This window comes from Narcine bancroftii, chromosome 3 (genome assembly GCF_036971445.1).
Source record: "Narcine bancroftii isolate sNarBan1 chromosome 3, sNarBan1.hap1, whole genome shotgun sequence".
NCBI lineage: Eukaryota > Metazoa > Chordata > Chondrichthyes > Torpediniformes > Narcinidae > Narcine > Narcine bancroftii.
In genome coordinates this window covers 47,040,050-47,063,870 of record NC_091471.1, presented here as the reverse complement: position 1 = coordinate 47,063,870, position 23,821 = coordinate 47,040,050, and the positions used below count along the sequence as shown (strand labels likewise).

The following is a 23,821-nucleotide window of genomic DNA, read 5'->3' as shown; positions in this document are numbered from 1 at the left end:
TCACTTATGCCACCATGAGTCTGGCTGCGGCAACTGACTGCAACACCAGAAAATTGCTGCATTGGCTTCCTTATTAAACTTTGCAGCAGAGTGAATAATAACAAGACTGAAGGTTCGGAGTGCCTTGTTTTTCCTCTCTGCCTCCTGACCGCCACCTTGGATCTTTCCACTGCCCACTTTGGGAATGACTAATCTACGGGAAGAGCAGAGTGAACATGTTAAGTCAAAGGTTTTTGGTCAGAACTGGGGAAGGAGAGAATAAGCTTGTTAAAATGCAGAGTTGGTGGAAAGGGGAAGGTGTCTTGATAGTATAAAATTGGGGGTAAGCAACTTTAGTTGGTGAATGCAAGTGATTGGAGAATAAGAACATCAGGATGACTACAGGAATTGTGAAATGAAGAGCAGGAACATGTGTCTGGTAGGTCAGGCTGAGTGAATAGCACAGATGTATGACTGATGCAGACAGAGAAATTAAGTTGCCTAAAGTTGAAGAATTAGAGTCCTGAGATTACAATAGGCCCAGAAGGAAGATGAGGTGTTGATCCTCAAGCTAGTGTTGGATCTTATTGTAACAGTTTTATGCAGCATAAAAGCTGGTTTTGTCACCTTATTGTTTCTTATGAAGGGTTTTCAAACTAAAACTCTGACAAGTGCAAAGTGATGCATTTTTGGGGGTTAAACCAAGGTAGAACATGCATAGTGAATAGCAGGAGCTTTGGGAGTGTTGTAAATCAGAGAGACTTGGCGGTTACAATTATTTAGTTTCCTGAAAGTGCCAACATCAGTGGATAGGGTGGTGAGAAAGGAATATGGCATGTTTGCCTTCTCCCGTGGCACTGAGTACAAGAGTTGGAACATCGTGTAACACTTGCACTGAACACTGAACATTCTAGCCTGCACCTAGAATATCACATGCAGTTCAAGTCACCATACCAGGGATGTGAATAATCTGGATATGGTGTAGAAAAGATTCTCACAACTATGTGGCATGGACTTGAATTAAAGGGAGCAATTGGATAGGCTGGGTCTGTTTTCTGTGGAGTAAAGAAGAATCATGGATGCCCTATAGAGATTTGTGAAATTATGAGGGGCAGAGGTGGGGTAGATGCGGACAGGATGGAGCAAGTCTGTAGCTAGATTTAAGGTAAGAGGAGAAAGGCTTTGAGGACCAGGTTGTTCAAACTGCAGGTGATAGGTGTGTGGAATAAGCTAGTAAGAAGTGGTAGAGTTAGGGGCAATAGCAACATTTAAAAGATAATTGGACAGGTACACAGATAGAAAAGATTTTGAGATGTAGACAAAAGACAAGCAATTGGGCCTAGCTTAAATAGGCAATTTGGCCAGCATGGATGAGTTGGGTTTAACTGCCTCCCCCACCTCACGAAGTGGGGTATAATCAAGGATTTCAGATTGCAGCCACTCTCTGGGTAAAAATATTTTTCTCAATCCCCTTTAAACCTTTTACTCCTCATCTTAAATGTATCCTAATACAGTAATAGTCCTAAAATTTGGATTGCTAGAGGATTGGGTTGATCCTGCTTTTCTGGATTCTCGGTCAGCTCTTTTAAAATTCAAATTTAAGGAGAATAAACGGGTGCATTTTGATATTTTATTAAAATTGATTTTTTCATATAAAATACAAAGTACATATTTTTTTTTCTTTGCATTTCTGCAACTACCTTGTGGTTGCTTGTTACCGCTGTGCATCTGTGCCGGTTACTCATGCAAAAGCCGAGAGTTTTCGAGGTTTGGATTCTCGGACGGTCTGAATTTCTGGCATTTGGAATCTAAAACTTTTACTGTAAATGCTTCCATCAGTTTCTCCTCAGCTTCTTCAGCTTCAAGGAATAAAGAAAGATTATCCTTGTACTTGAAATGTTGCATCCTATTTGGTTACAAACAAATCCATTCCTATACTGTGGAATGCAGGAAGGATCCATGAAGAAGAGAACAAGTTTAAGATTGATAATCACTTATATCAAAATTCCTACCATGAGTTTCTGTGCCACATTCAAAATTCTATAAATTCATTATTCCATCTAACAAAGCAAAGTATCTTTTTAAAAAAATATGTTATTTTTATTTTAGGTAGTGAATCGAGGTGATCCCTATCCTCAGGAGGTGGGAGCAACTGTCCAAAGAGTTATGGAAACACTTAATTTCAGTAATCCATACAGGCTGGTGTGGCAGTCTAAGGTAACTTCTAATTGTATATTAAATATTTTTCTTCATTAAGGTTATTTCACTGATGTAAAATATTCAACCCCATGACCTGTACCTTTACTTACAACTTTACTCCATGCACCTTCCCAAGTGCTACACGGTGTCTCTTATTGAAGGTTCTCCAATTCACAATAAAAGAAAATTCTGGAAGAGCACAAGTAAGGTGGAGTTTGTGATGAAAAGATGTGTCATTTCTCAATCCAATCCTCTATGAAAAAGTAGTGGGGGGGGGGTCATTATTTACTTTGCTAAAAAAAAGCTAGACTTGTGTAAAACTGGCAGTAAATGGAGTCATGTACTTCTACATGTGTTTTGTGGAAGAAAATGAAAGTTGTTCATTGCTCTCAATTCATTGTCTCAATTCAGAGCTTAGCCTATCAGACTAAAGTCAAAAATTCTATCCGTAAGTTGTGGGTGTTTTGTTGGCCAACCATTGTTCAAAACATTCTCAAATAATTGGAGGAGAGAACCAAGTGTAATGTTTGATTGATGATTTAAATAGCAAGACATTGCAGGATTCTGTTGTGCAGAGAAACCTGGCAGTGCTTGTACGTGAAACACAAAATGGTAATCTGCAGGTGTGGCACGAAAAATCAAGAAGAGATTGAATTAATGAGCAAGGAGGTTCTGCTGTAACTGTATAGAACCATAGATCTCTACAGCACAGAAACAGGTTCTTTGGCCCATCCAGTCCATGTCAAACTATTTCTCTGCCTAGTCCATCAACCTGCACCTGGATCATAGCCTTCCTTGCTTTTTTCCATCCATGTACCTATCTAAATATCTCTTAAATATTGAAATCAGACCCGGACCCACCACTTCCGCTGGCAGTTCAAACCAAACTCACCATCCACTGAGTGATGAAGCTCCCCTTAATGTTTCCATTAAATATTTCACCTTAACTCGCGTCCTCTCATTTTTGTCTCGCACTTCAGTGGAAAAAAATCTGTTTGCCATGCCCCTCATTTGATCATAATTTTGATCAAATCTCCCTTATTTTTTGATGCTCCAGGGAATAAAGTTGTAATGTATTCAACTTTTCCCTATATCTCAGCTCTTTGAGTACCTGCAGTATACTTGTAATTTTTTTTTCTGAGCACTCTTTCAATCTTATAGTTATCTTTCAGTTAGATGACCTGAATACTCCAAATTTGGCCTCACGGATACCTTGTACTTAAACATAGCATCCCAACTCCTATGTACTCAATACTTCGATTTTTGGAAAATTTTATTTTTCATTTGCATCAATTCTTCATATAACAGTACAACATCATAAAAATGATACATAAATTTTTAAATTTCCCCTTTCTCCCTTCCCCCTCCCCCAAAGAAAAAGTAAAGAGAAAAAAGAGAAAACACCAGAATTTATTTATTATTCACTTTACATATATTCCTAACATATTATTCTATCCTGTACATATTAATTGGGAGGAATGGGTATTATGGATGATGTGGATGGACACTTACTGATGTTTCTAAATCATATAAAAATTCTCAGGTTGATTACTTAAATTATAAGTAATCTTTTCCAATGGTATACAATTTTGAATTTCAGTATGCCATCTATCCAACCTTTATAAAATTATCTGACTTGTTACAAGCACAAAGGACCCGAAAACTCAGCAGCAATAGATATTCACCAAGACAAATGGTTATTTAAACAAAAGTTGCTTTTAATTATCTTTAAACATGAAAATAGAAACAAACTTTAACTTATCTATTATTAACTTACTTAACACTCTTCTAATTCTAAATGCACATGTGTGTAATGTGCATATAAGTTCAGAAAAGTTATTTGGTTCACAGTCCAATCTCACTTCTCAATCCTCCAAGTTCACTGGTTGCAGGCAATTCTTATACTGTGCTTAGAATTTAACATGTATAAAGTTCACCAGGCTTTGGTGCTCGAAAGGTTAATGTTTACCGCTCAGGAAGGTTCTTTTTAGGTTTTCAGAGAGAGATGTGTTCTGTTTCCCTTATTCCAAATGAAATATTAGACAGCCAGCCCTCTCCTTGCATGAACCACAAGGTCTGTGACTAGGCCATCTTGCACACTGAAGCTTCTGTTTCAGTTCCAGCAACTTCTGCTGCTTCTCTCTCTCTCTCTCTCTCTCTCTCACACACACACACACCACTGAGACGGCCTGTTTTACTCTCTCTGCTTGCAAAACCACATGACCTTCTCCAGAAAACAATAGGAGCTAGCCTTCTCATTCATCTGTTGCTTTTAGGTAAACAAGAACCTCTCTGAGCAGTCTTCAAAGCACCTGCGAAAAGGTGTGAGAAGCCACTATGTCTCCTCTGTTCCTTTAAATACAATAGTTCATTTATTCCACAACATCTGTCCAATTACACCTACTTGTGAAGTCTCCATAGGCATTCTTCAAAGTTTCTGTAAAGTCACTGTGGACATGAAGTCTCCAGTATTTCAAATAAGATCTATTTTAAAGTGTTTGTATGTAACCTACTCTAACCTTTCCCAATTTATCTCCCAAAAATATTTCTATATACTCTGTCACAGACTTCCATGTTATTACCATACATTTCCATGCCACTGATATTGCTACACTCCAAAATTTTTGTTGATATTTATCTAACTTCAATTTAGAATCAGTGCCATATAAATCACTAAGCAAAAATATTCTGGGATCTTTTGCTATCTGTATCAGTACTTGGATTTTTGGAGCCCACTGTGCCAAAATCACTTTCAAATTATGCATCCATATTCAGAGAATCCCCTGTTCTACTGCACTCATCACTGTGATCTATCGTTTACCACACAAGTCCTACCCTGGTTTGTCCTATCAAAGTACAACACCTTGCTCTTGTTCCACATTAATGACATCTTCCATTTTGTAGTTAGTTTTACCTGCTGATTCAGATACCACTGCAATCTTTGAAAGCCTTCTCCATTGTTCACTAAACCTCCCCAATAGAACATAAAACACTATAGCACAATACAGGCCATTCAGCCCTCAATGATGTGCCAACCCATATATTCCTTTATTTAAAAAAAATCTAAACCCTCCCTATCCTGTAACCCTCTAGTTTTCTTCCATCCATGTGCCTGTCTTAGAGTCTCTTAAGTGCCCCTTGGCGTTATCAGCAAATGTGCTGATCCAACTTACCATGTTATCATCCAGATAACACTAATCCCTCAGGCACACCATTAGTCACAGACCACCAGTCAGAGAGGCAATCATTTACTACCACTCTGGATTTTCCCACAAAGTCAATGATTAATTCAATTTGCCTCCTCATCCTGGATACCGAACGACTGAAGCTTTTTTACCAACCTCCCATGGAGAACTTTGTCAAAGGCCTTATTAAAGTCCATGTAGACAACATCCATTGCCTTTTCTTCATCATCTTTCCTGGTAACCTTCAATACCTTCCAATAACTTGCTTACTATTGATGTTGGGGTCACTGGCCTATAATTTCCTGAATTATTATTATTATAGCCTTTCTTAAACAATAAAACAACCTTGGGTTTCCTCCAATCCTACAGCATTTTACCTGGGCCTAAGGCTATTTAAATACCTGTGCTAGAGCCCCTGCAATTTATGTACTAGCCTCTGAAGATCTGAGGAAATATTTTGTCAAGTCATGGGGATTTATCCAGGGTAGTGGTGAAGTCCTACTTGGAGCACTGTGTGCAATTCTGATCTCCTTACTTGAGAAAGAATATATACTGCCTTTAGAGGCAATACAGTCGGGGTTCATCAGGTTGATTCTAGAAATGAGGAGTTAGCTCAGAGGAGAAATTTAATAGCCTGCGACTATACTCTGGAGTTTATAAAGACAAGGGAGGTTCATATGAAATTATTAAGAGGAATAGATAAGAGAGAAACAAAGAGGTTGTTTACACTGGCAGATGATTCCAGATCTAGGGGATGGAGTAGCAAGATTCTGAGGATTAAATTTAAAACAGATCAGGAGGAACTGCTTTACATTGAGAATAATGAATCTGTGGAACCCTCTGCCCAATAAAGCAGCAGAGACTGCTTCATTAAATGTATTTAAGGCAGATTTTGGAACGTTGGGGGAAATAAAGGGTTACAGGACACAGCGGAGGGTAAGTGGAGCTGAGTCCATGGCCAGATCAAGACATCATTTTATTGAGTAATGGAGAAGGCTCAGCAGGCTAGGTGGCTTCCTCCTGCTCCATTTTATTATCTTAATTTAAGAGAATTGTCTGAGTAATTTCAAAATATGAAAGATAGTTGCATTATTAAACCTTGGTACAGAATTAAATTGAATGCATTTGACTGTATCAGGATGAACTACTATTTTGACCATATAATTCCACTGGAGAATTTTACCTTTGCTGCAGATAGCCATTTGGCATTCATACCTGCTGAGAATCTTGTTGCCATCTCCTGGCCGATTTCTTCTGGGAACTGTTTTATTCAAACTGTTTGTGTATTGCTTTAATTTTAGCTGACCAAGTGAACTAGATGCTAATTAGTGTTTGAGGCAAGATAGATGAGCTGTTTAAATTGTATGGTGAGAAGTTGTTTTAATATAAAGCAGAAGAGCTTGTTTGAGAAGTATTATGAATTGATATAATCATACAAAATTTGCCAATGTTTGGCATTTATTAAAATCAGTTTTGTTTTGTTGTATATTTAATGGCATTGAGTTTGTCATAAATGAAAATGACCAATGACTTAAACTGATTACTGCAGCTCTTGGAGATGAAAGGATACCTATTTTGCCATAATGGACAGTATTACTTTGTACAGGTTGGTCCTATGCCATGGCTTGGTCCTTCAACCGATGACGCTATCAAAGGATTATGTGAGAGAGGAAAGAAAAACCTACTGCTGGTCCCTATAGCTTTTACCAGTGATCATATTGAAACACTCCATGAACTTGATATAGAATACGCACAACTTTTAGCCAATGAGGTAAGTTGGCAGGGTGTTTGCAACAGATGGTGCTTTTGTTGAGGTTACATTATAATTAGATGTTTGGCTTTTTGGGGTAGAGAATTAATGATCGTCATAGTTCTTTGGCATATTGCTAAATTGTTTGTCAATAGAGTTTTTGCTGTAGGCTATGGGTTTGGGGGTGGGGGGGAAACTATCTTCTTAAAATTCACTACCTTAAAGGTCTGCGAAACTGAATCACCATATCTTTTTAAGACTGAGATTAATTTCTTGTCAGTGAGGGAATTGCATATCACTGGAGACCATGCAAAGTGGAGTGGAGACAATGTTCAGATGAGCTGTGATCTTATTGAATATCTGTTCTTTATCACATGTCAAACTATGAATGCAAACTTCTGCAATTTTCACATCAACTATGATTTAAAAATGTGCATATTCCATTGCCGCAATAGAAACATCTAGATGTTGGGTGGTTGAAAATCACATTAAGTTGATTGAAAATCTGAAAACCAACATTCATCAGCCCAAGCTGGATAAAACCTCTGATAAATAGTGTGATGAACAATGGCTCACATTGTTTGCTAAAATGCCAAGTTATGTAGAGCTGGCAATGAACACATTCTTACTGACACTTTTAGACATACAGCATGGTAACCAGCCCTTCTGGCCCACAAGCCTTTGCTGCCGCGACCCCCCCACCCCCCCAAATACACCAATTAACCTACAACCCCCATTCATTTTGAAGGGTGGGAGGAAACCGGAGGCATGGGTAGAATGTACAAACGCCTTACAGACAGCACCATATTCGAACACGTGTCACTGGTACTGTAATAGTATTGCACTAACTGCTACACAAATTGTGCCACTATGTTTTAATCTGTTAATTTATTTTCTTGTATGAAATACTTTTCAGTGTGGAGTGGAAAATATTAGGCGCGCCGAATCATTAAATGGAAATCAACTTTTCATTAAGGTAAAATATTTCTGTGGTAATAATACAAGAAGGATGTTTCTTTCCTCTGATGAGATTGATGTGAATGGTTCAGTGAAATAACAGAGCTTAATTTCAAACCTTGAAGTAGTCAGCCAAGGCACAGATTTCACCTTTTGCAGGGTGTTTGAAATAGATGGTGCTTTGTAGAGGTTTCATTCTAATTATAAGTTTGGCTTTTTGCGTTGGAGAATTAATGATTACATTAGTGTTGCTCAGATGAACTGCACAACATTATCTTCCTCCAACCAAAGGATGACCAATAATAATAGTGCTTTGATGTTCTGGTAAACTTTTTGTCAATAGAATTTTTGTTGTAGGCTGTGGGTTTAGAGGGGGCAGGAATACTGTCTTAGATTGATCTTGGATAGATATTTTTAATACAAGGATCTATGGTTTCCAGCAGTATCAATTATTAAACAAACCAAGCAGCCAGTTCCTCTGAAGGCTCCTTGGAAACAAGTCAGAATATAAAGGCACACTTTTCAAGACATTTGGGAGTGCATAAAAATCTTTGAGAAAGATGATCCACAGCCAGAACCAGAGAAGAGTGGATTTGGCTTGGTAGACTTGTTGAGAGTGACAAATTTAAAATTCATCGCAGTAAGAATACTATAGTTTGTAAATTTACAGATTATGTTGTAAATCAACATCCACTGGGAAAGAATTGAGCATTGCGAAAGCAGCTTTGGATTTTCTCATTGAACAACGGCTGTTGTTGGGATATGATAAAAGAAATTTTATAAATTGAAACAGACCAGTAAAATGAATTGTGTGCAACTTGGAACAATATTTTTCTTTCGGTAGAGTGTGGTACATGATTAAGGTGAAAAATGGACTTGTAGATTAAAGAAACCCTGCAGCAAACTTTGTCACTGTTTTTGTGAAGGAATTCTCTATTGTCAACAAAACAAAAACTGCAGATCAGGCAGGATCTGTGTCGAGAGAGTAAATGAAAGCATTTTGAATTTATCACCTTGCATCAGCATCTTTTGAGTGTTTCTCTCCTCATATGCTGCCTCACTTGCAGAGCACTTTTAGACTTGCAGGATCTGCAGATATTACTCTTTTAGCAGACTTTGGTCAGGAGGTGAAAGAAAAATAAAAAGGTTGATTAATTATTTAGCCAGTAAATTATTTTTCACAAGTTCAATGGCTGCTGAAATGGCTAATACAATACAAGTGACCCCCAAATTAAGGGGGATGGTGAGGGAGGGGGGAGGGGCTGCTTGGTTGTGGTCCCAAAAAAATGTCCATAAGTAATCTTCCATGGCACCAAACCATGCCAACTGTGAGTGCTTCAAGAATTACAAGTTGAAAAAAGAAGTTGACAAATTCCATGAGTGCAAATTTTTATTCTATTACTTTTTTTCATTTGTGAATTCCATAGGAATGGGTTTTTATATCCCATAAAGCTGTAATGCAAGGTTCGCCTGTATATAATATGAATACAGAAAATACTGCAAATACTCAGCAGACCAGGTACACAAAATCGACCCAGGTCTGCATTTGCTCGTCTCGATGTAGAGGAGACTACATCAGGAGTACCAAATGCAGTAGATAAGATTAGAGAAGGTGCATGTTAATTTTTGCCTCATTTGGAAGTGCTCTTTAGATCCCTGGATGGTGTTGAGGGAGGAGGTGTAAAAGTAAGTGTTGGACTTCCTGAGATTGAAGGGAAAAGTACTGAGGGTCAAAGTACTTTCAAAGTGAGGTGGGATGAGTAGACAAGGGACAACCAAAAAATGGCGGTACTGCCAGAGCTGCTATAAATGTAGCACTGCCACCGCAGGAGAGCAGAGACATAGGGTTCCTCTGAAGAGTCCAGCCACCTGGTCTTAATGCCAACAGCTCTGTACAGGCTGTAAATGGGCTATTGATAGAGCTGATGGTGTTTTAATTTAAATTGCGCCCAAGATGGCGGCGCTTGTGCTGGCAGTGGGCTCAAGGATTTGCAGGCTTGGGGGGGAGTAATGGACTGGAGCAGGGCACCAGAAACTGGGAGATCACCCACTGTTGAGAATGAGAAGCAGAGGAGACTATTCTATAGCACGGTGACCATGCAGCAGATCAGCAAAAGGCTCAGTGACGAAGGACCCACATAGGCTGCGGGCTGCTGTAGAGTGGCTCACGGAAACCAGGTATTGGTACCGGATTCGAGAGAGTTCTGAGGGCAAGAAGGACTCCCAAAGGGCCTTGGATGCTGAAGTCTTCCTGATCATATTGGAGGTTTGAATATGGAGCTCAGGTTGCCACAGTATAGATCTGTGGTCTTTGTGACTGCAGAGGCTGTGGAAATGCTGGAGGCGAATCCATAGATTCTGTGACTCTGAAGAGACTTTTGCTTCTCTTACTTTAAGGGGTGCCAGGCAATATTAAAAGTGACTTTATCTGCCATATAGCAGACTTAAATGACATTTTGAGTTTATTACATCTTCTGTTCTATTACAAAAATAAAAGAATCTTGAAATCAAAGGGAGTAATCCCTGCGAAAGCTAGGAAGTGTTGGGGAGGGGTGGATGTGATTCGTGGTGGGGTCTAGTTGTAGATGATGGAAATGATAATGTGCTGAATGCAGAGGCTGGCGGGATGAAAGTTGAGGCCTAGAGGAACACTATCCCTATTCTGTTTGGAGGGAGAGTAGGATATGAGAGAGAAATGCCAAGAAACTGAGGAAATGCAGGAGGTGGCTCCATTGACGTATTCTCTGAAAAAAGACATTTTTGAAGACCTGGAATGGAGGGCCTTAGCTTGAGAGGAGAAAATCTGGGAGAAATGGATGGCATCCTTATAGGAGACCGGGTGGGTGGAAGTGTAGTCTAGGTAGCTGATAATGTCATGATGTAGCTATCTCCTGAGATGAAAACAGAGAGATTCAGAAAGGGGAGCAAAGTGTCAGAAATGGTCCAAATGAATTTTTAGAGCGGGGTAAGGTTAGGAAGCAGCCCCAGTGCAGTCATCAATGTATCAGAGGAAGAGTTGGGATGTGGAGCCGTGTCAGATTGGAACGAGGACTGTTGTGCTTGTGGCAACATCAGTGGTTCTCAAGCTCTTTCTTTCCACTCACATATCACTTTAGGTAATCCCTTTGCCATAGGTGCTCTGTGATTAGTGAGGGATTGCTTAAGGTGGGATGTGGGTGGAAAGCAAAAGTTTGAAAACCATTGTTTTAATCGGATCTGCACCACACAGCACATGCTCTGTTCTTGCTGCTACCATCAGGAAAGAGTTATAGGTGCCACAAGATTCACACCATTGAACTCTTCAACAACAAACTCAATTAGGGACTCATTTAAGATCTTTCACTTTTGCACTTTATTGATTATTTTTTCACTGCATTGCACAGTTTGTTTACATTTCTTTATTTGTTTACATGTATGTCTTGAGTCAGTTATTTTTTGCACTGCCAATAAGTGGCAATTCTGCCTCACCTGCAGGAAAAAGAATCTCAGGGTTGTATGCACTCCGACAAATATGAATCAGGTTGTTAAGAGTGTTAAGAGGGAGTGAGGTTAGAGTGGGCGAGGGGAGTGGAGATATCGAGGCAGTTAATGCCACTTTGGCAATTAGAACTGAGAAGATCAAGAAAGGCTAAAAGACTTGAAGGGGGTGCCCAAGAGAAAGAGGACTGGTGCAAGAGGGGGTATCAATTTATGCGGGGGGGGCAGCAAAGTCTCCTTGCCAAAGCAATAGGCATAGAGGCCACAGAAGAAGAACTTAATGTCCTGACAAACCCAGAACTTCTTGTTTGCATCTCTGCATGAGCATCTCATGAGGTCTCTATGACAGACCGACCACTCTGCATTGGATAGCAGAGATTGGGAGAGATGGTGAACACCCAGAAGTTGAAGCCAAGCATGGGATCACAGTGGAAGGAAGGTGATCGAAAAGGGAGCTCCAGGGAAAGAAGGGTGTGAGAGGGAAAATCTGTGCTAGGGTGGGATGTGGAGCCAATGGAGGGTGGGGTGGGCCTTTGTGAGAGCAGTGACGTGGGAAGTAGGAGAACAAACTGGCAGGGTGTAGAAGCCAGGGGCAGGGCTGTAGACAGCATGTTACCAACAGAGTGTCAGGAGCCTGACATTGGAAGGGAGAGTGAGGGGATCCAGACAGAGTTACAAGAGCCAGAAGTTGGGTCAGAGAGCCAGGAAAAAGGTAAATGTGTTTGAATTTTTATACTAATTATTTACTACCTATTTACAGGCTCTGGCAGACTTGGTAAATACTCATCTAAAATCTGCTGAAACTTCTTCCAAGCAGTTGAGTTTACGTTGTCCACTTTGTGTTAATCCAGTGTGTCAAGAAACGAAGGCATTTTTTGCCAAACAGCAACTTTGAAATGGTATACAGCAGCCCTGGATTATTCTGCTCTTGAAGAAACTTGGTCAAACATAATTTTGATTTGATTTTTTTTTTGCTGTGAGAATACATGAAGTACCATCAGTGCCAAGTTTGAAATTCAATGTGATGGTGTTGGACTATTCACAAGCCACAGTGTGTAGATAAAGATGCTGAAGTTATATCAGCTCTTTACATTCTCCCCACCCCCGCCCATGGTTCTTTTTGATTGCTAGAAAGGGAGGAAGAAGACTTGAATATGACTTTCAAAAGTTTATTTCCATGTATATATTAAGCATTAGCTTTAAGCATATTCATATTTTAGCAAAGAATTTTTGTACACCCATTTGTTTCTGGATGAAAAGGCTTAATTTTTCAAACCTGAAATTAATTTTCGTTTTGCTTACACCAAAGGCCAGTCAATTGAGATAGTTGAAAAACACTGGGGTTCCAACGAAATAAAAGAGAAATAACTATCAACAACTAAACACTTTTTTAATAACACAAGATTTTAAATTAAAAATTTAAATTGAAAGATTCCGAGTCTATGTCTAAAGGGGGGGTGAAGAAAATTTGAGGGTGGGCATGGCAAGTAAAATAGTTCAAAATTAGCTTTGGGTCGGCACGATTAGCGCAGCAGTTAGTTTGATGCTATTTCAACACCAGCTACCAGGGTTCAAATCCAGCGCTGTCTATAAGGAGTTTGTACATTCTCCCATCTCTGCATGGGTTTTCCCCAGGTGCTCCGGTTTCTTCCCACCCTTAAATGTACAGGGCTGTAGGTTAATTTGGGTGTACTTGGGTAGCACTGGTTTAAGTGGCCAGAATTTGTTTCTTCTGCATGGTAAATAAAATTAAATTTAACCAGATATGTGAAAAGTGTGGAAAGTAATGTCCTAAATTTCAAAGCCAAACTACTGAGAAATCTATTTGTATAATACAGGTACACAATCCTTTATCCGGACATCTAAAATCTGGAAAGCTCCAAAATACGGCAAGTAGCGCGAGTCGGGCGGGCGGGAGACCGGCAGCGCGAGTCGGACGGTTAAGGGGGTGAGACCGGCAGCGCGAGTCGGGCGGTTGAGGGGGTGAGTCGGGCAGGGGTGGTGTGGGGAGACAGGCAGTGCAATTGAAAGGGGGTGGGGTGGATAAGGCAGCACAATTCAGGTGGGCTTAAATCTGGGTTTCCAAAATCTGAGATTCAGAACACACTGTCCCCCAAGAGTTCCGGATAAAAGATTGTGTACCTGTATTGGGTAAAGAGAGTAATCGCCCTTGTCTTAAGGAACATAAGAGATAATAACAAGAAAAAGATGACAAAGCTTATCCATTGGGCCCGCAGACTGCAAATACAGATCTGTTTTAAGATTCATGACATGTGTTTTGTGGCAACCTTTGGTCATCTGGTCTTTATTGCTCATCATTTTCCTTTTTCCCCTCCTCCACTTCCCTCTTTTCCAAATCCTCCATTGCATTAATTCATGATTTATGAGAATCCGAATCCCATTCCAAGAAATTTTTTTTTTCTTTATTGTGAATGATTTCTTTGGAGTATAATCTCTTCTCACCAGTACAGCGGGGGACAGGTAATATACTACATGTTAAAACATGATTAGAAACATAGTATCTATTCATACTATATATATGCATTGCCATGCACACTATATATTCTGTGGTTGAAAATGAGCTAAAATGGTCTTGTACCTCAGTTTGTGAAACCCAAACATTGTTCATCAAAAAATTCTTCATATGATGATGTAAAGGGAGCAACAGTATGCTATAGGATACAGTAACAATTATTAGTGGAACATTTATATTGGATGAAAGCTGATACTGAGACTGATGTTACATATGAATTAGGAAGTATGCTTCCATATTATAGACCTACCTCATTTTTTGTTGCCTACGAAACAAACCATGAAACCTATGGCATTTAATGAATATACCGTAGATATTATATGTTGTTTGTATATACAATAAGGTTCTATCCTTTATATCCAAAGCTTTGTTTTAGTCACTTAAGTATACATTTTGTTTTAAATGGCTATTAGATTGGCAGTGATCTGCCAGAGTTGCATGTTTTACCCATCCGTGCTCGACATTAGGTCTTTGCAGCAACTCCACCAGCTTTGCTTAATTGCTGATGAGAACCTATAAAAGTAGGTTGGAGTAGCAAGCTGTTTCTGACCTGTGACTCGTGCGAATAGATTTTGTATTTATTGAACAAATAACTCTTCAATATCATCTAAGATAAATTGCATGGATAAAGGATCAGCATTCTGCATTGGCCTACTAGCTGCCTCTTTGGAAGTTGTTCAGTTTTTTTTCCCTCCATCCCCTGCTTTTGCACTCTTATAATTTGAGCATCTTGTGTATTTTCCATTTTTAAGTATTTCACCAAACCCCTCGTGATTTTGGCTCAGTTCCTCCTTTCAAGCAATGGATGTCAATTCATCATAACTCACAGATTGTGTCCCATTTGTCTTCATTTATTTTATCCCAACAATGAATTTAAATCTGCCTTCTGGTCCCTTCTACAAACCGTTTTTCCCAATTTGATCTGCCAAAAATCCTTTAGCATCTTGAATTCTTCTTCTTCTGTGTCCTTTTGAGGGCAAAACTTCCATCTTCTCTGGTATATATCAGATTCCTCATCCCAGCTATCATTTCACAATATTTTTGAAATCTTTACAAGGCTAGGAAAATCTTCTGATACATTATGCTATCTATCATTGGATCCAACATTCTGCCTGAAACCTAATCAGTGATGGTAGAAATTTTGTATAATGTTTGCACTGTCTCTACTTGTGAAGACAAATATCCAAACTGCTTCAATAGCCTTTTTAACTAGTTTATCATCTTCTTGTTTAGATATTGTTAATTCTAAGTCTAATCTCTGCATGTGCAAATCTCAATGTTTAGTATTATAGATTTTTTGCCGAAATGACTGTTTAAACTCCATTCATTTGAGCAAATGTGAATTATGTAAGATTAATGAGGGACTTTTCCAACGTTTGCATGTTTTTATATCCATGCCAACTACACCATTCTCAGCATTGTGCTCTGTAATTTCCCTATTTTATATATTTTAGTGTCTTTCTTTTGATTAGTTGCATGAAATTTTCCCTGTTACTATTAATGAATCAATTTATGCTTTCAAAAGCCATCTAGGTCATGAAGAGGAAGGTTGGTTTTTTTTTTTGGACCATGTATAATTCTTCCATAATGTCTTTAAGGGAAGGTTCTTCCTGGAAGCAATCCCTAATTTTCCTCAGAGTTTAAACAGTATTTAGTGCCAGTTGTCAACTTCTCTGTTTAAAATTAGAAAATAAGTTTTGGGCAGAATTTCTGTTCTGTGTTGAATGCTGAATGATGTATTTTTTTGCTGTAATACAAGGGCATTTCTTATGTGGACATTGCTATTTCAGTGAAATATGAATTTTAAGACAATTACACATCATTAAATCACTGAATGAGGTATTTTATTTGAGTGTTTACATCATTCAAACCACACATTGCTTAAAGAAACTAGGAGAAAGTCCTTCATGCTGAGCTAACACTGAATTGAAATGGGACCTTTCCATTTATAAGAGTATGCAATTTGATTCTTGTTTCATATTATTCTTAGAATTGATTAAAGTGAACAAGTCATTTGAGTTTTGACCTGGAAAAACAGATAGGCCTGAGCAAAAATCTTAGGAATTTGAACCCATTTCATGTAAATCTTGATGTTGCTATTATTTGAGAAGTAAACAAATAATTACTGGAAAGCAAATCTTTATTTTGCGTCCATGTGGCTCTGAGCCTTTTAAAAAAAAAGTTCTCTCCTATAAGCTAATCCCCTGCTTACTTCCACATACTTCCACCAATTCTTTACAACATGGAACTATACCATTGTTCATAATAATCACAAAGTCCACATTTAGTAACTCAGCGGGTTGTATTATTACACATCACGGAATCAAAGCAAGGAGAATAAGAAAGTTAAACATGTTTCTCACAGTCGATTACACACTTGAATAATGTGGTGGATGGGTGGAAGAGGAAGTGTGGGAACCAGTACATTGTGCAGTTGTTCACTAAAGCTCAGTAAAGTGTAAAGTGTAACACGTTGCGGCTTAATTGTGTTCAGTTGTTTGTTCACTTGAATTAGAAAATCAAAATGCATTTTGCAGTCATTCTTGTGCCTTAACATTGTTTCTTTTGTTTTTCTTATTGGCTCAAGCCATGATTATCTTTCAAGTCTGTGCTTTCTGATCTTGAAATAATAATATAGAAATATGTATCAAAGCTCTTGTATTGTCTTCCCATGACTCATTGATTTTAGCCTAAAGTCTGATGTTCTTTATGGTATGAAATGTGGAGTTAAAAATTGAACATGGAATTAAAGGGGTGTGGGCACTGTTAACTGTAGTTTTTAAGTGACTGAAGAATTTTAAAATTGTAATAAATGTTTTCTGAAACCTCTTTTGGCAACCAAATTTTTCTGTTCCAAAAACGATGTTGCAAGCTGTTACCGTCCAGTGTGTTTATGGTGAAAGAATATAACCCAATAATAAAAGATATCTATGTCAATAGAGCAGCACAATTGCATCATTTTTGAAAGTGTTTTAACTGTCAACTTGACATATTTGGTCATGTGACAAAGCTTTGATAGTTTGACTTGCATGGCAAGATGACTATAGGAAATCTCAGCTGGAATAGATCAAGTCAACTTTATTACCATCTGATTGCACAGCTACAACCTGATGAAACATTGTTCTCCATCACTTTAAAACAACATTGACTAAAAATCACTTCATTTGCCCATAGTATAAGACTTCAGTTAGACCTCCAGTGTACTGGAAGCAGTATGGGCTCTAAATAATGTTGACACATTGAGAACATACAGGCAAGGTCTACAAGATTTATGTCCAGCCCAAAACCTTGTTTATCCCGACAGGTGAAATGATTAGAGAAGTGTATGAGGACAAGAGAATTTGTGTGAATGTACAGCTGATTGAAGTTTTTATGACAATATTGCAGAGGCACTTGCAGATACGCTTGCATTATCTTTGGCCTCGTGACCTGCTAGAAGATTGGAGAATGGCTAATACTGTGACATTTAAAAAGGGGATCGAGGGATACAGAACTACAGGCCAGTGGGCCTGACAGAAGCATTGGGAAAGTTGTTTGAGGAAATTCTGAGGGACAGAATCCACTAACACTTTTTTTTGTGTGAAGAAGTAACCAAGAAGATTGAAGGTGGTGCTGTAGATATCGACTTTAGCAAGTACTTCAACAAGGTCTGGATGTCAAATTTGTCTGGAAGGTAAGGTCACATGTTGAGATGGCCAAATTAATTTAAAACTGGCTTTGTGAAAGGTAAGAGGGTCGTTCTGGAGGGTTGGTTTTCTGATTGGAGGCCTGTGGCCTAGGTATGCTGCAGGGATTTGTGCTTGATCCACTCTTCTCCATCCAAATAGTTAATATATGTAATGTCATTACTACAAATAAATTTGTCACCAGAACTGGTGGACAGTGAAGAAGGGTATTTAAGTTTCAACAGATTCAAGATGAGTTGGGAAAGTGGCCTAAGGAGCAGCAAATAGAATTTAACTGACAAATGTAAGGTATTACACTTTAAAACAAGTGTAGGGTCCTGGAGCATATTGTACAACAGAGAGACAGGGGCATATTTCCTTAAAGATGTGACTCATGTGGATAGGGTGGTAAATAAGGCATTTTGTGTGCTCGCCTTAATTGGCTGGGGTATTGAGTATAAAAGCTGGGGCCTTGTGATACAGCAGTACCAAATACTCATGAGACCACATTGAATACTGATCACCCAGCAACTGGAAGAATACCAATAAGTTGGAAGATATACTGAGAAGATTCACTAATATATTATGAGGACTTGGGAGGGTGGGGGGGGGGGGGGGCTTTAGAGAGAAATGGGTTAGGTTGAGTGTAAGAGCCCTGAAGGGTAACCTTTATGGAGTTTTACAAAATTGGGGCATAAATGAAGTGAATCCAAGGGTAGAACTAGAGGAAATGGATTTAAGGAGAATTAAGAGGGGCAACCTTGACATTCAGAGATTAGACTGTATATGGAACAAGTTGCCAGAAGAACCTATAATTTAAAGGTCCTTTGGAAAGATGTATGAATAGGAATGGCTAAGGAAGATATGATTCAAATGCAAGCAAATAGAACTATCTCAGGAAATCAACTTGGTTGGCATGGACATGTTGGTCCAAAGGACCTGTTCAATGCTCTGACACAAGAGTTTGCTTAACATTTAGTGAACTAAAATTTCCAATTGTTACATTTAAAAGGCCTAATTATTAATCATTCTAAATGGTTTATAGGAATTGAAGCCATATGTGGTCTTTTATCTGTTGAAGCACAAGTAAAACTCATTGGATTACAATTTATTCTCTCCAATACCTTTTGTAGATGGGCATTCAAGCTGTAGAATACAATTTTCCAGGTAAATCTCTGAGGTGACATCATAAAGGATCCCTGTCTCAGCTCATAACCTCTTCTCACTGGTACCTGCAGCCAAAAGCTTTGTGTCCAGCATCTTGAGATTTAGGAACAGCTTTCCACCCCCACGCACCAACCCCCCCCCCCCCCCCAACCAGAGAGCAGGCTCCTGAACATCCCCATGCTACCCTAACCCTAAACTACTCAGAGACAATTAAAAGGTGGACTGTTGAAATGTAATTTTTTTGTTGCACTAACAAACTTTATCCTTTCATGTTTATTACCCCACCCCCACACCTTTTCTGTTGTGGCATATTGTGTTTTTTTTCCCTTCTATTTAGTTGAGACAGTATCTCACATACCTGTTTGGCTGCAAAAACTAAGAATTTTTGTGCATTGTAGTTGAGTAAAAACACCAATGCTGGAGAAACTCAGCAGGTCGATCAGTGTCCTTTATATAGCAAACTGGCCCTGCTTGTATTGCCTAATGGCAAACCGGCCCTGCTTGTATCGCCATGTGGCGGGTCAGCCATTAGGAGATGGTGTCGTCAGGGGCTTCTTCTTGACTCCAGTGTCCCTTCCAACGCACATCCTGGGCAGCGATTATGATGTCACAATGCATCAAGTGACTGAGCTCACACTGCCATTAAAGGGGTGCGCTGAATTTGAATAAAACAGTCATTACCGACTGTCGGTGTGGTGGCAGTGATTTACTTCAGCTTCTCAGAGTGCCACATTGGTGACCCTGATGGGCCCAGACAACCTTCTGGACCCAACCAACGATGGACACGGCAGAGGTTAACGCAGTAGCCCTCAAACCTCCCCCTTTCTGGCCACATCGCTCATGGATGTGGTTCGGCCAAGCGGAGGCACAATTCCACCTCCACAACATCATGGCTGTTGTCACCAATTTTTACCATGTCGTGGGTGCCCTCAATCAGGACATGGTGGCGAGGGTGGATGATATCATCCATCGGCCACCAGTGACCAAAAAGTACACAGCCCTCAAGAATCTGCTCGTGGGGAAATTTGGCCTTTCACCCCAGCAGCGTGCGTCAAGACTTGTATCTAGACGGTTGGGGGACCGCAGCCCCTCAGTCCTCATGGACGAGATGCTGGCCCTGGCAGAGGATCACGAGCCATGCTTCCTCTTCAGATAGATCTTTCTAGAACAGATGCCAGAGGACATTTGGCTCCATCTGTCTGAAGAGGACTTTTCCGACCCCTGCAAGGCAGCAACCCGGGCAGATGTCCTCTGACAAGCTAAGCAGGAGAATGAGGCAGCACTCAGCCGACGCCCCATCGTCAGCTGAAATAGTCTACAGTGCACCACTCTCCCTGCCAGGGGAATTCTTCAGCCCGCAAGCGGAGGCCACGCACAACAAAGGTGAGAGGTTTGCCGACCTCCGTAAACGCCTGGGCAACCTGACCCCACTGCCCCCGTCGCACCATGGCATCCGACCATCTAATTCGGCCCAAAGAACTCAATGTGGTGCAATTCATTTTTGTCAGAAGGGGACCACAGAGAGCACTGCTGCAGCGGCCCTACGAGGGGCCGTACAAGGTTTTCCGGCGGTCAGGCGGAACTTTTACTTTGGATGTGGGGGGCAGGGAGGAATTGTTTACCATGGACCGCTTGAAAGCTGCCCACCTAGACTTATCTCAACCGGTTCAGGCAGCCATGCCCATATGGCGGGGCTGCCCGCCCAAACGACAGGACGCGTAGCTGGTTCTGGAGAGGGTTGTGTGGTGGCGCACAGCCTAATGGCCAATTGGCCCCGCTTGTATTGCCACGTGGCAGGGCAGCCATTAGGAGATGGCATCATCAGGGGTTTCTTCTTGACTCCAGTGTCCTTTCCATCGCGCACCCTGGGCAATGATATGACGTCACAAAGCATCAGGTGAATGAGTTCATGCTGCCCTTAAAGGGGTGTGCTGAATTTGAATAAAAAGTCATTAACGACCTGTGTGGTGGCACCAATTTACTTCAGCTCCTCAGAGTGCCACAATACAATGTTTTACTTCTTACATTGTACTTATGTATATGACAAACTCTCATCTGTTTGCAGTGGGAGCAGGTTGCTGGTGGACCTTTTGTGTTGCAGATATTAAGCTCAAAGTCCATTCTCTTATATAACTCAATTAAGAAGTTGGCAATAGTTGCATGTCTCGGAATGCTTCCTAAAAGCAAGCATCATCTGCAAGGACCAGCTGCCTAACTGTAGATTGGGTTACCTTGAGTCAAGAGTTTAATTGTCATTCTGAAGTGGGAGGGTGATCAGCCAAATGTCATGGTCCATGTTGGTAATAGTGACATAGATAGGGAGTAGGGATGAGGTCTTGAAGAGGGATAATAGGGAGGCCCCTGAAAAGTAGATCCCCAAGGATGGTAATCTCAGGGTTGCTGTCTTTGCCACATGCCAGTGAAGATAGAAATAGGAAATTGTAGCAGATGAATGTGTGACTGAAGTGTTGGTGCATGGATAAGGTTTCATATTTGTGAATCATTGGACCTACTTCTGGGAAGTTATAACTTGTACAAAAAAAAGGTTGCCCTGATCTGGAGAAAGACCATTATCCTTGTTGCTAGAGCTGTTAGCGAGAGTTTCGATAGGAACCTACAGAGAAGAGATGGAAAATCCCATATTATGGTGCGAGAATAACAACCTCAGTCTCGAAGTGAATAAGACAAAGGAGATGATTGTGGATTTCAGGAGAACTTGGGACAACCACCCTCAACTACACATCAATAACTGCAGTGGAGTGAGTAGGTCCTTGGAGTCCACTTAAGTAGTGAACTTTCCTGGATACACACCTCCTCACTTGTCAGGAAGGTGCAACATTGACTGAACTTCCTGAGAAGACTGAGGTGGGTAAGGCTGTCAACCTTCTACAGGAGCTCTATTGAGAGTGTCCTGGCCAGCTGCTGCACAGTGTGTGGTACAATTGTTGTAGAGCATTGGATTGGAGGTGAAGCCACAGAACCATAAGAGTGGCAGAAAGGATCACTGGTGTCTCCCCCCACCAAACTACCAGGATAGTTATATGAAGTGGGCTCACAAAATCATTACGCACCTGTACCACCCTGTATATAACATCTTCTAGCTACTCTTGTTGGGAAAGAGATGCAGAGGTATCAAAGCTAGAACCACCAGGCGGAGAAACAGTTTCTTCCCACAGGCAGTGAGATTGTTGAATGACTGAGAGGCTGTTCATACAATCCTTCTGAGACTTTAATATTATGTATCAATATTTCTTTATACATGGACTGCATTTGAATCATTTGTAAATATGTGTACTATTTCTTTATATGTGCTTGCATTTTTTACACTGAGGAGGAACAACACTGTCGTCCATTTGTACTTTACAATTGTATGATTGAACAGAGAATAGAGTAGAAGGTGGAAAAATTATGCAATGTGTTGTGGGTTTACAGGCAGCAGAAATGTAGTCGGTTGGAGGGTTTGAAATGAGTATTAGGGAATAAAGGGGGTTAACTTAGAGCAGTGGTTCTCAACCTTTTTCTTTCCACTTACATACCACTTTAAGTATTCTCTATGCTATAGGTGCTCTGTGATTAGTAAGGGATTGCTTAAGGTGGAATGTGGGTGGAAAGAAAAAATTTTGAAAACTACTGTTTTAATTGTACCTAATTAACTTGTTATGTGCATGATTTCATAACGCCAAAGGAAATGGACCAATGACAATTTTTCTCAAGCAAAATATTTCAGTAACAATTGGGTTAGAGCAGTGATTCTCAACCTTCCCTTCCCACTCACATACCTTACTAATCACAGAGAACCCATGGCATAAGGATTACTTAAAGTGGTATGTGAGTAAAGAAAAAGGTTGAGAACCACTGACAGAGCATGGATCAGTACATGGAATTACAATGTTGTGGCTGTTAGAGACATGGCTGATGTGGGTACCAGGTTTAGATCTTTTAAAAGAAAGGATGGGTGATAAAAGAGTGGGGGGACGGAAGCATTTCTGGTCAGCGATAGTATCACAGCAGCAGAAAGGTAGAATGCTGACTACTGAGTCAGTGTAGGTGGAAGTTAAAAATAAGAAGGGAGCAATCATGTATCAGGAGTAGACTATAGACCCCCAAATAGCCCTCTGGATACTGAGGAACAGGAAAGTGGGCAGATTTTGGGATGGTGCAGAAATAACAGTTGATGGTTATGGGAGACTTCAACTTACGAAATATTGATTGACACCTCTTTAGTGAAAGAGGGAGCAGAATTTGTCTTAAAAAGGATTCAAATTGATAATTTACACTTTGATCCTAAAACCATATTTCGTTTAACCCATATCCTTAACAAATGTTTTAGTACCGGCATATTACATTCCCGCAATAAATTCCCATTCCACTTAAATATAAACTGGTGTATCTCAACTTCAGATATACAAGCCATTTCCACCTTTGCCCAACTCAGAGGTTGGTCCATAACTGAGCTGCTTCATAATAATTTTGAAAATGAGGTAACTGCAATCCACCTAAAGCATATTTCCATGTAAGTTTATCCAAAGCTACTCATGCTATTTTTCTCTTCCATAAAAACTCCCACACTGCTCTATTCAGATCCCGATTAAAAACCCTTTGAAAGTAACATGCTATCGACTGAAACAAATATTGGATTTGAGGAAAAATATTCATTTTAATGCAGTTGATCAGTTAATGTTAATGGCAGATCTTTCCATTTAGTCAAATCCATTTTAATCCTTTTTAATAAAGGAACATAATTTAATTTGTATAAAGATTGATAATCTGCATTTACTACCACCCCTAAATATTTAATTCTATCTGACCACTTTAATTTTATAATACTTTTATATTCTGAATAATCTCCATCCCCAACTGGCAATATTTCACTCTTATCCCAATTTACTTTATATCCAGACAACTCCCC

The 23,821-nt window shown here is 39.9% G+C and overlaps 1 protein-coding gene and 1 long non-coding RNA gene across 4 annotated transcripts in view; one reads left to right on the top strand and one right to left on the bottom strand.

The window, feature by feature from the left end:
- The window catches only part of fech (ferrochelatase), a 57,023-nt gene extending 43,499 nt beyond the window's left edge, over positions 1–13,524 (top strand). For all 3 annotated transcript variants that reach the window (XM_069923980.1, XM_069923981.1, XM_069923979.1), the window contains 4 exons: positions 2,089–2,196; positions 6,970–7,134; positions 8,030–8,089; positions 12,308–13,524. In XM_069923980.1, coding sequence (XP_069780081.1) covers positions 2,089–2,196; positions 6,970–7,134; positions 8,030–8,089; positions 12,308–12,442 — 468 coding nt within the window. In that variant the 3' untranslated portion in view covers positions 12,443–13,524. The remainder of the gene's footprint in view (positions 1–2,088; positions 2,197–6,969; positions 7,135–8,029; positions 8,090–12,307) is intronic.
- On the bottom strand, positions 46–19,480 carry LOC138757137 (uncharacterized). The gene is made up of 4 exons (XR_011353363.1): positions 19,271–19,480; positions 18,870–18,977; positions 1,680–1,838; positions 46–193 (listed from the first exon to the last, which is right to left on the bottom strand). It is a non-coding gene; the product is annotated as an uncharacterized lncRNA (long non-coding RNA).
- Between the last annotated feature and the right edge of the window lie 4,341 nt (positions 19,481–23,821).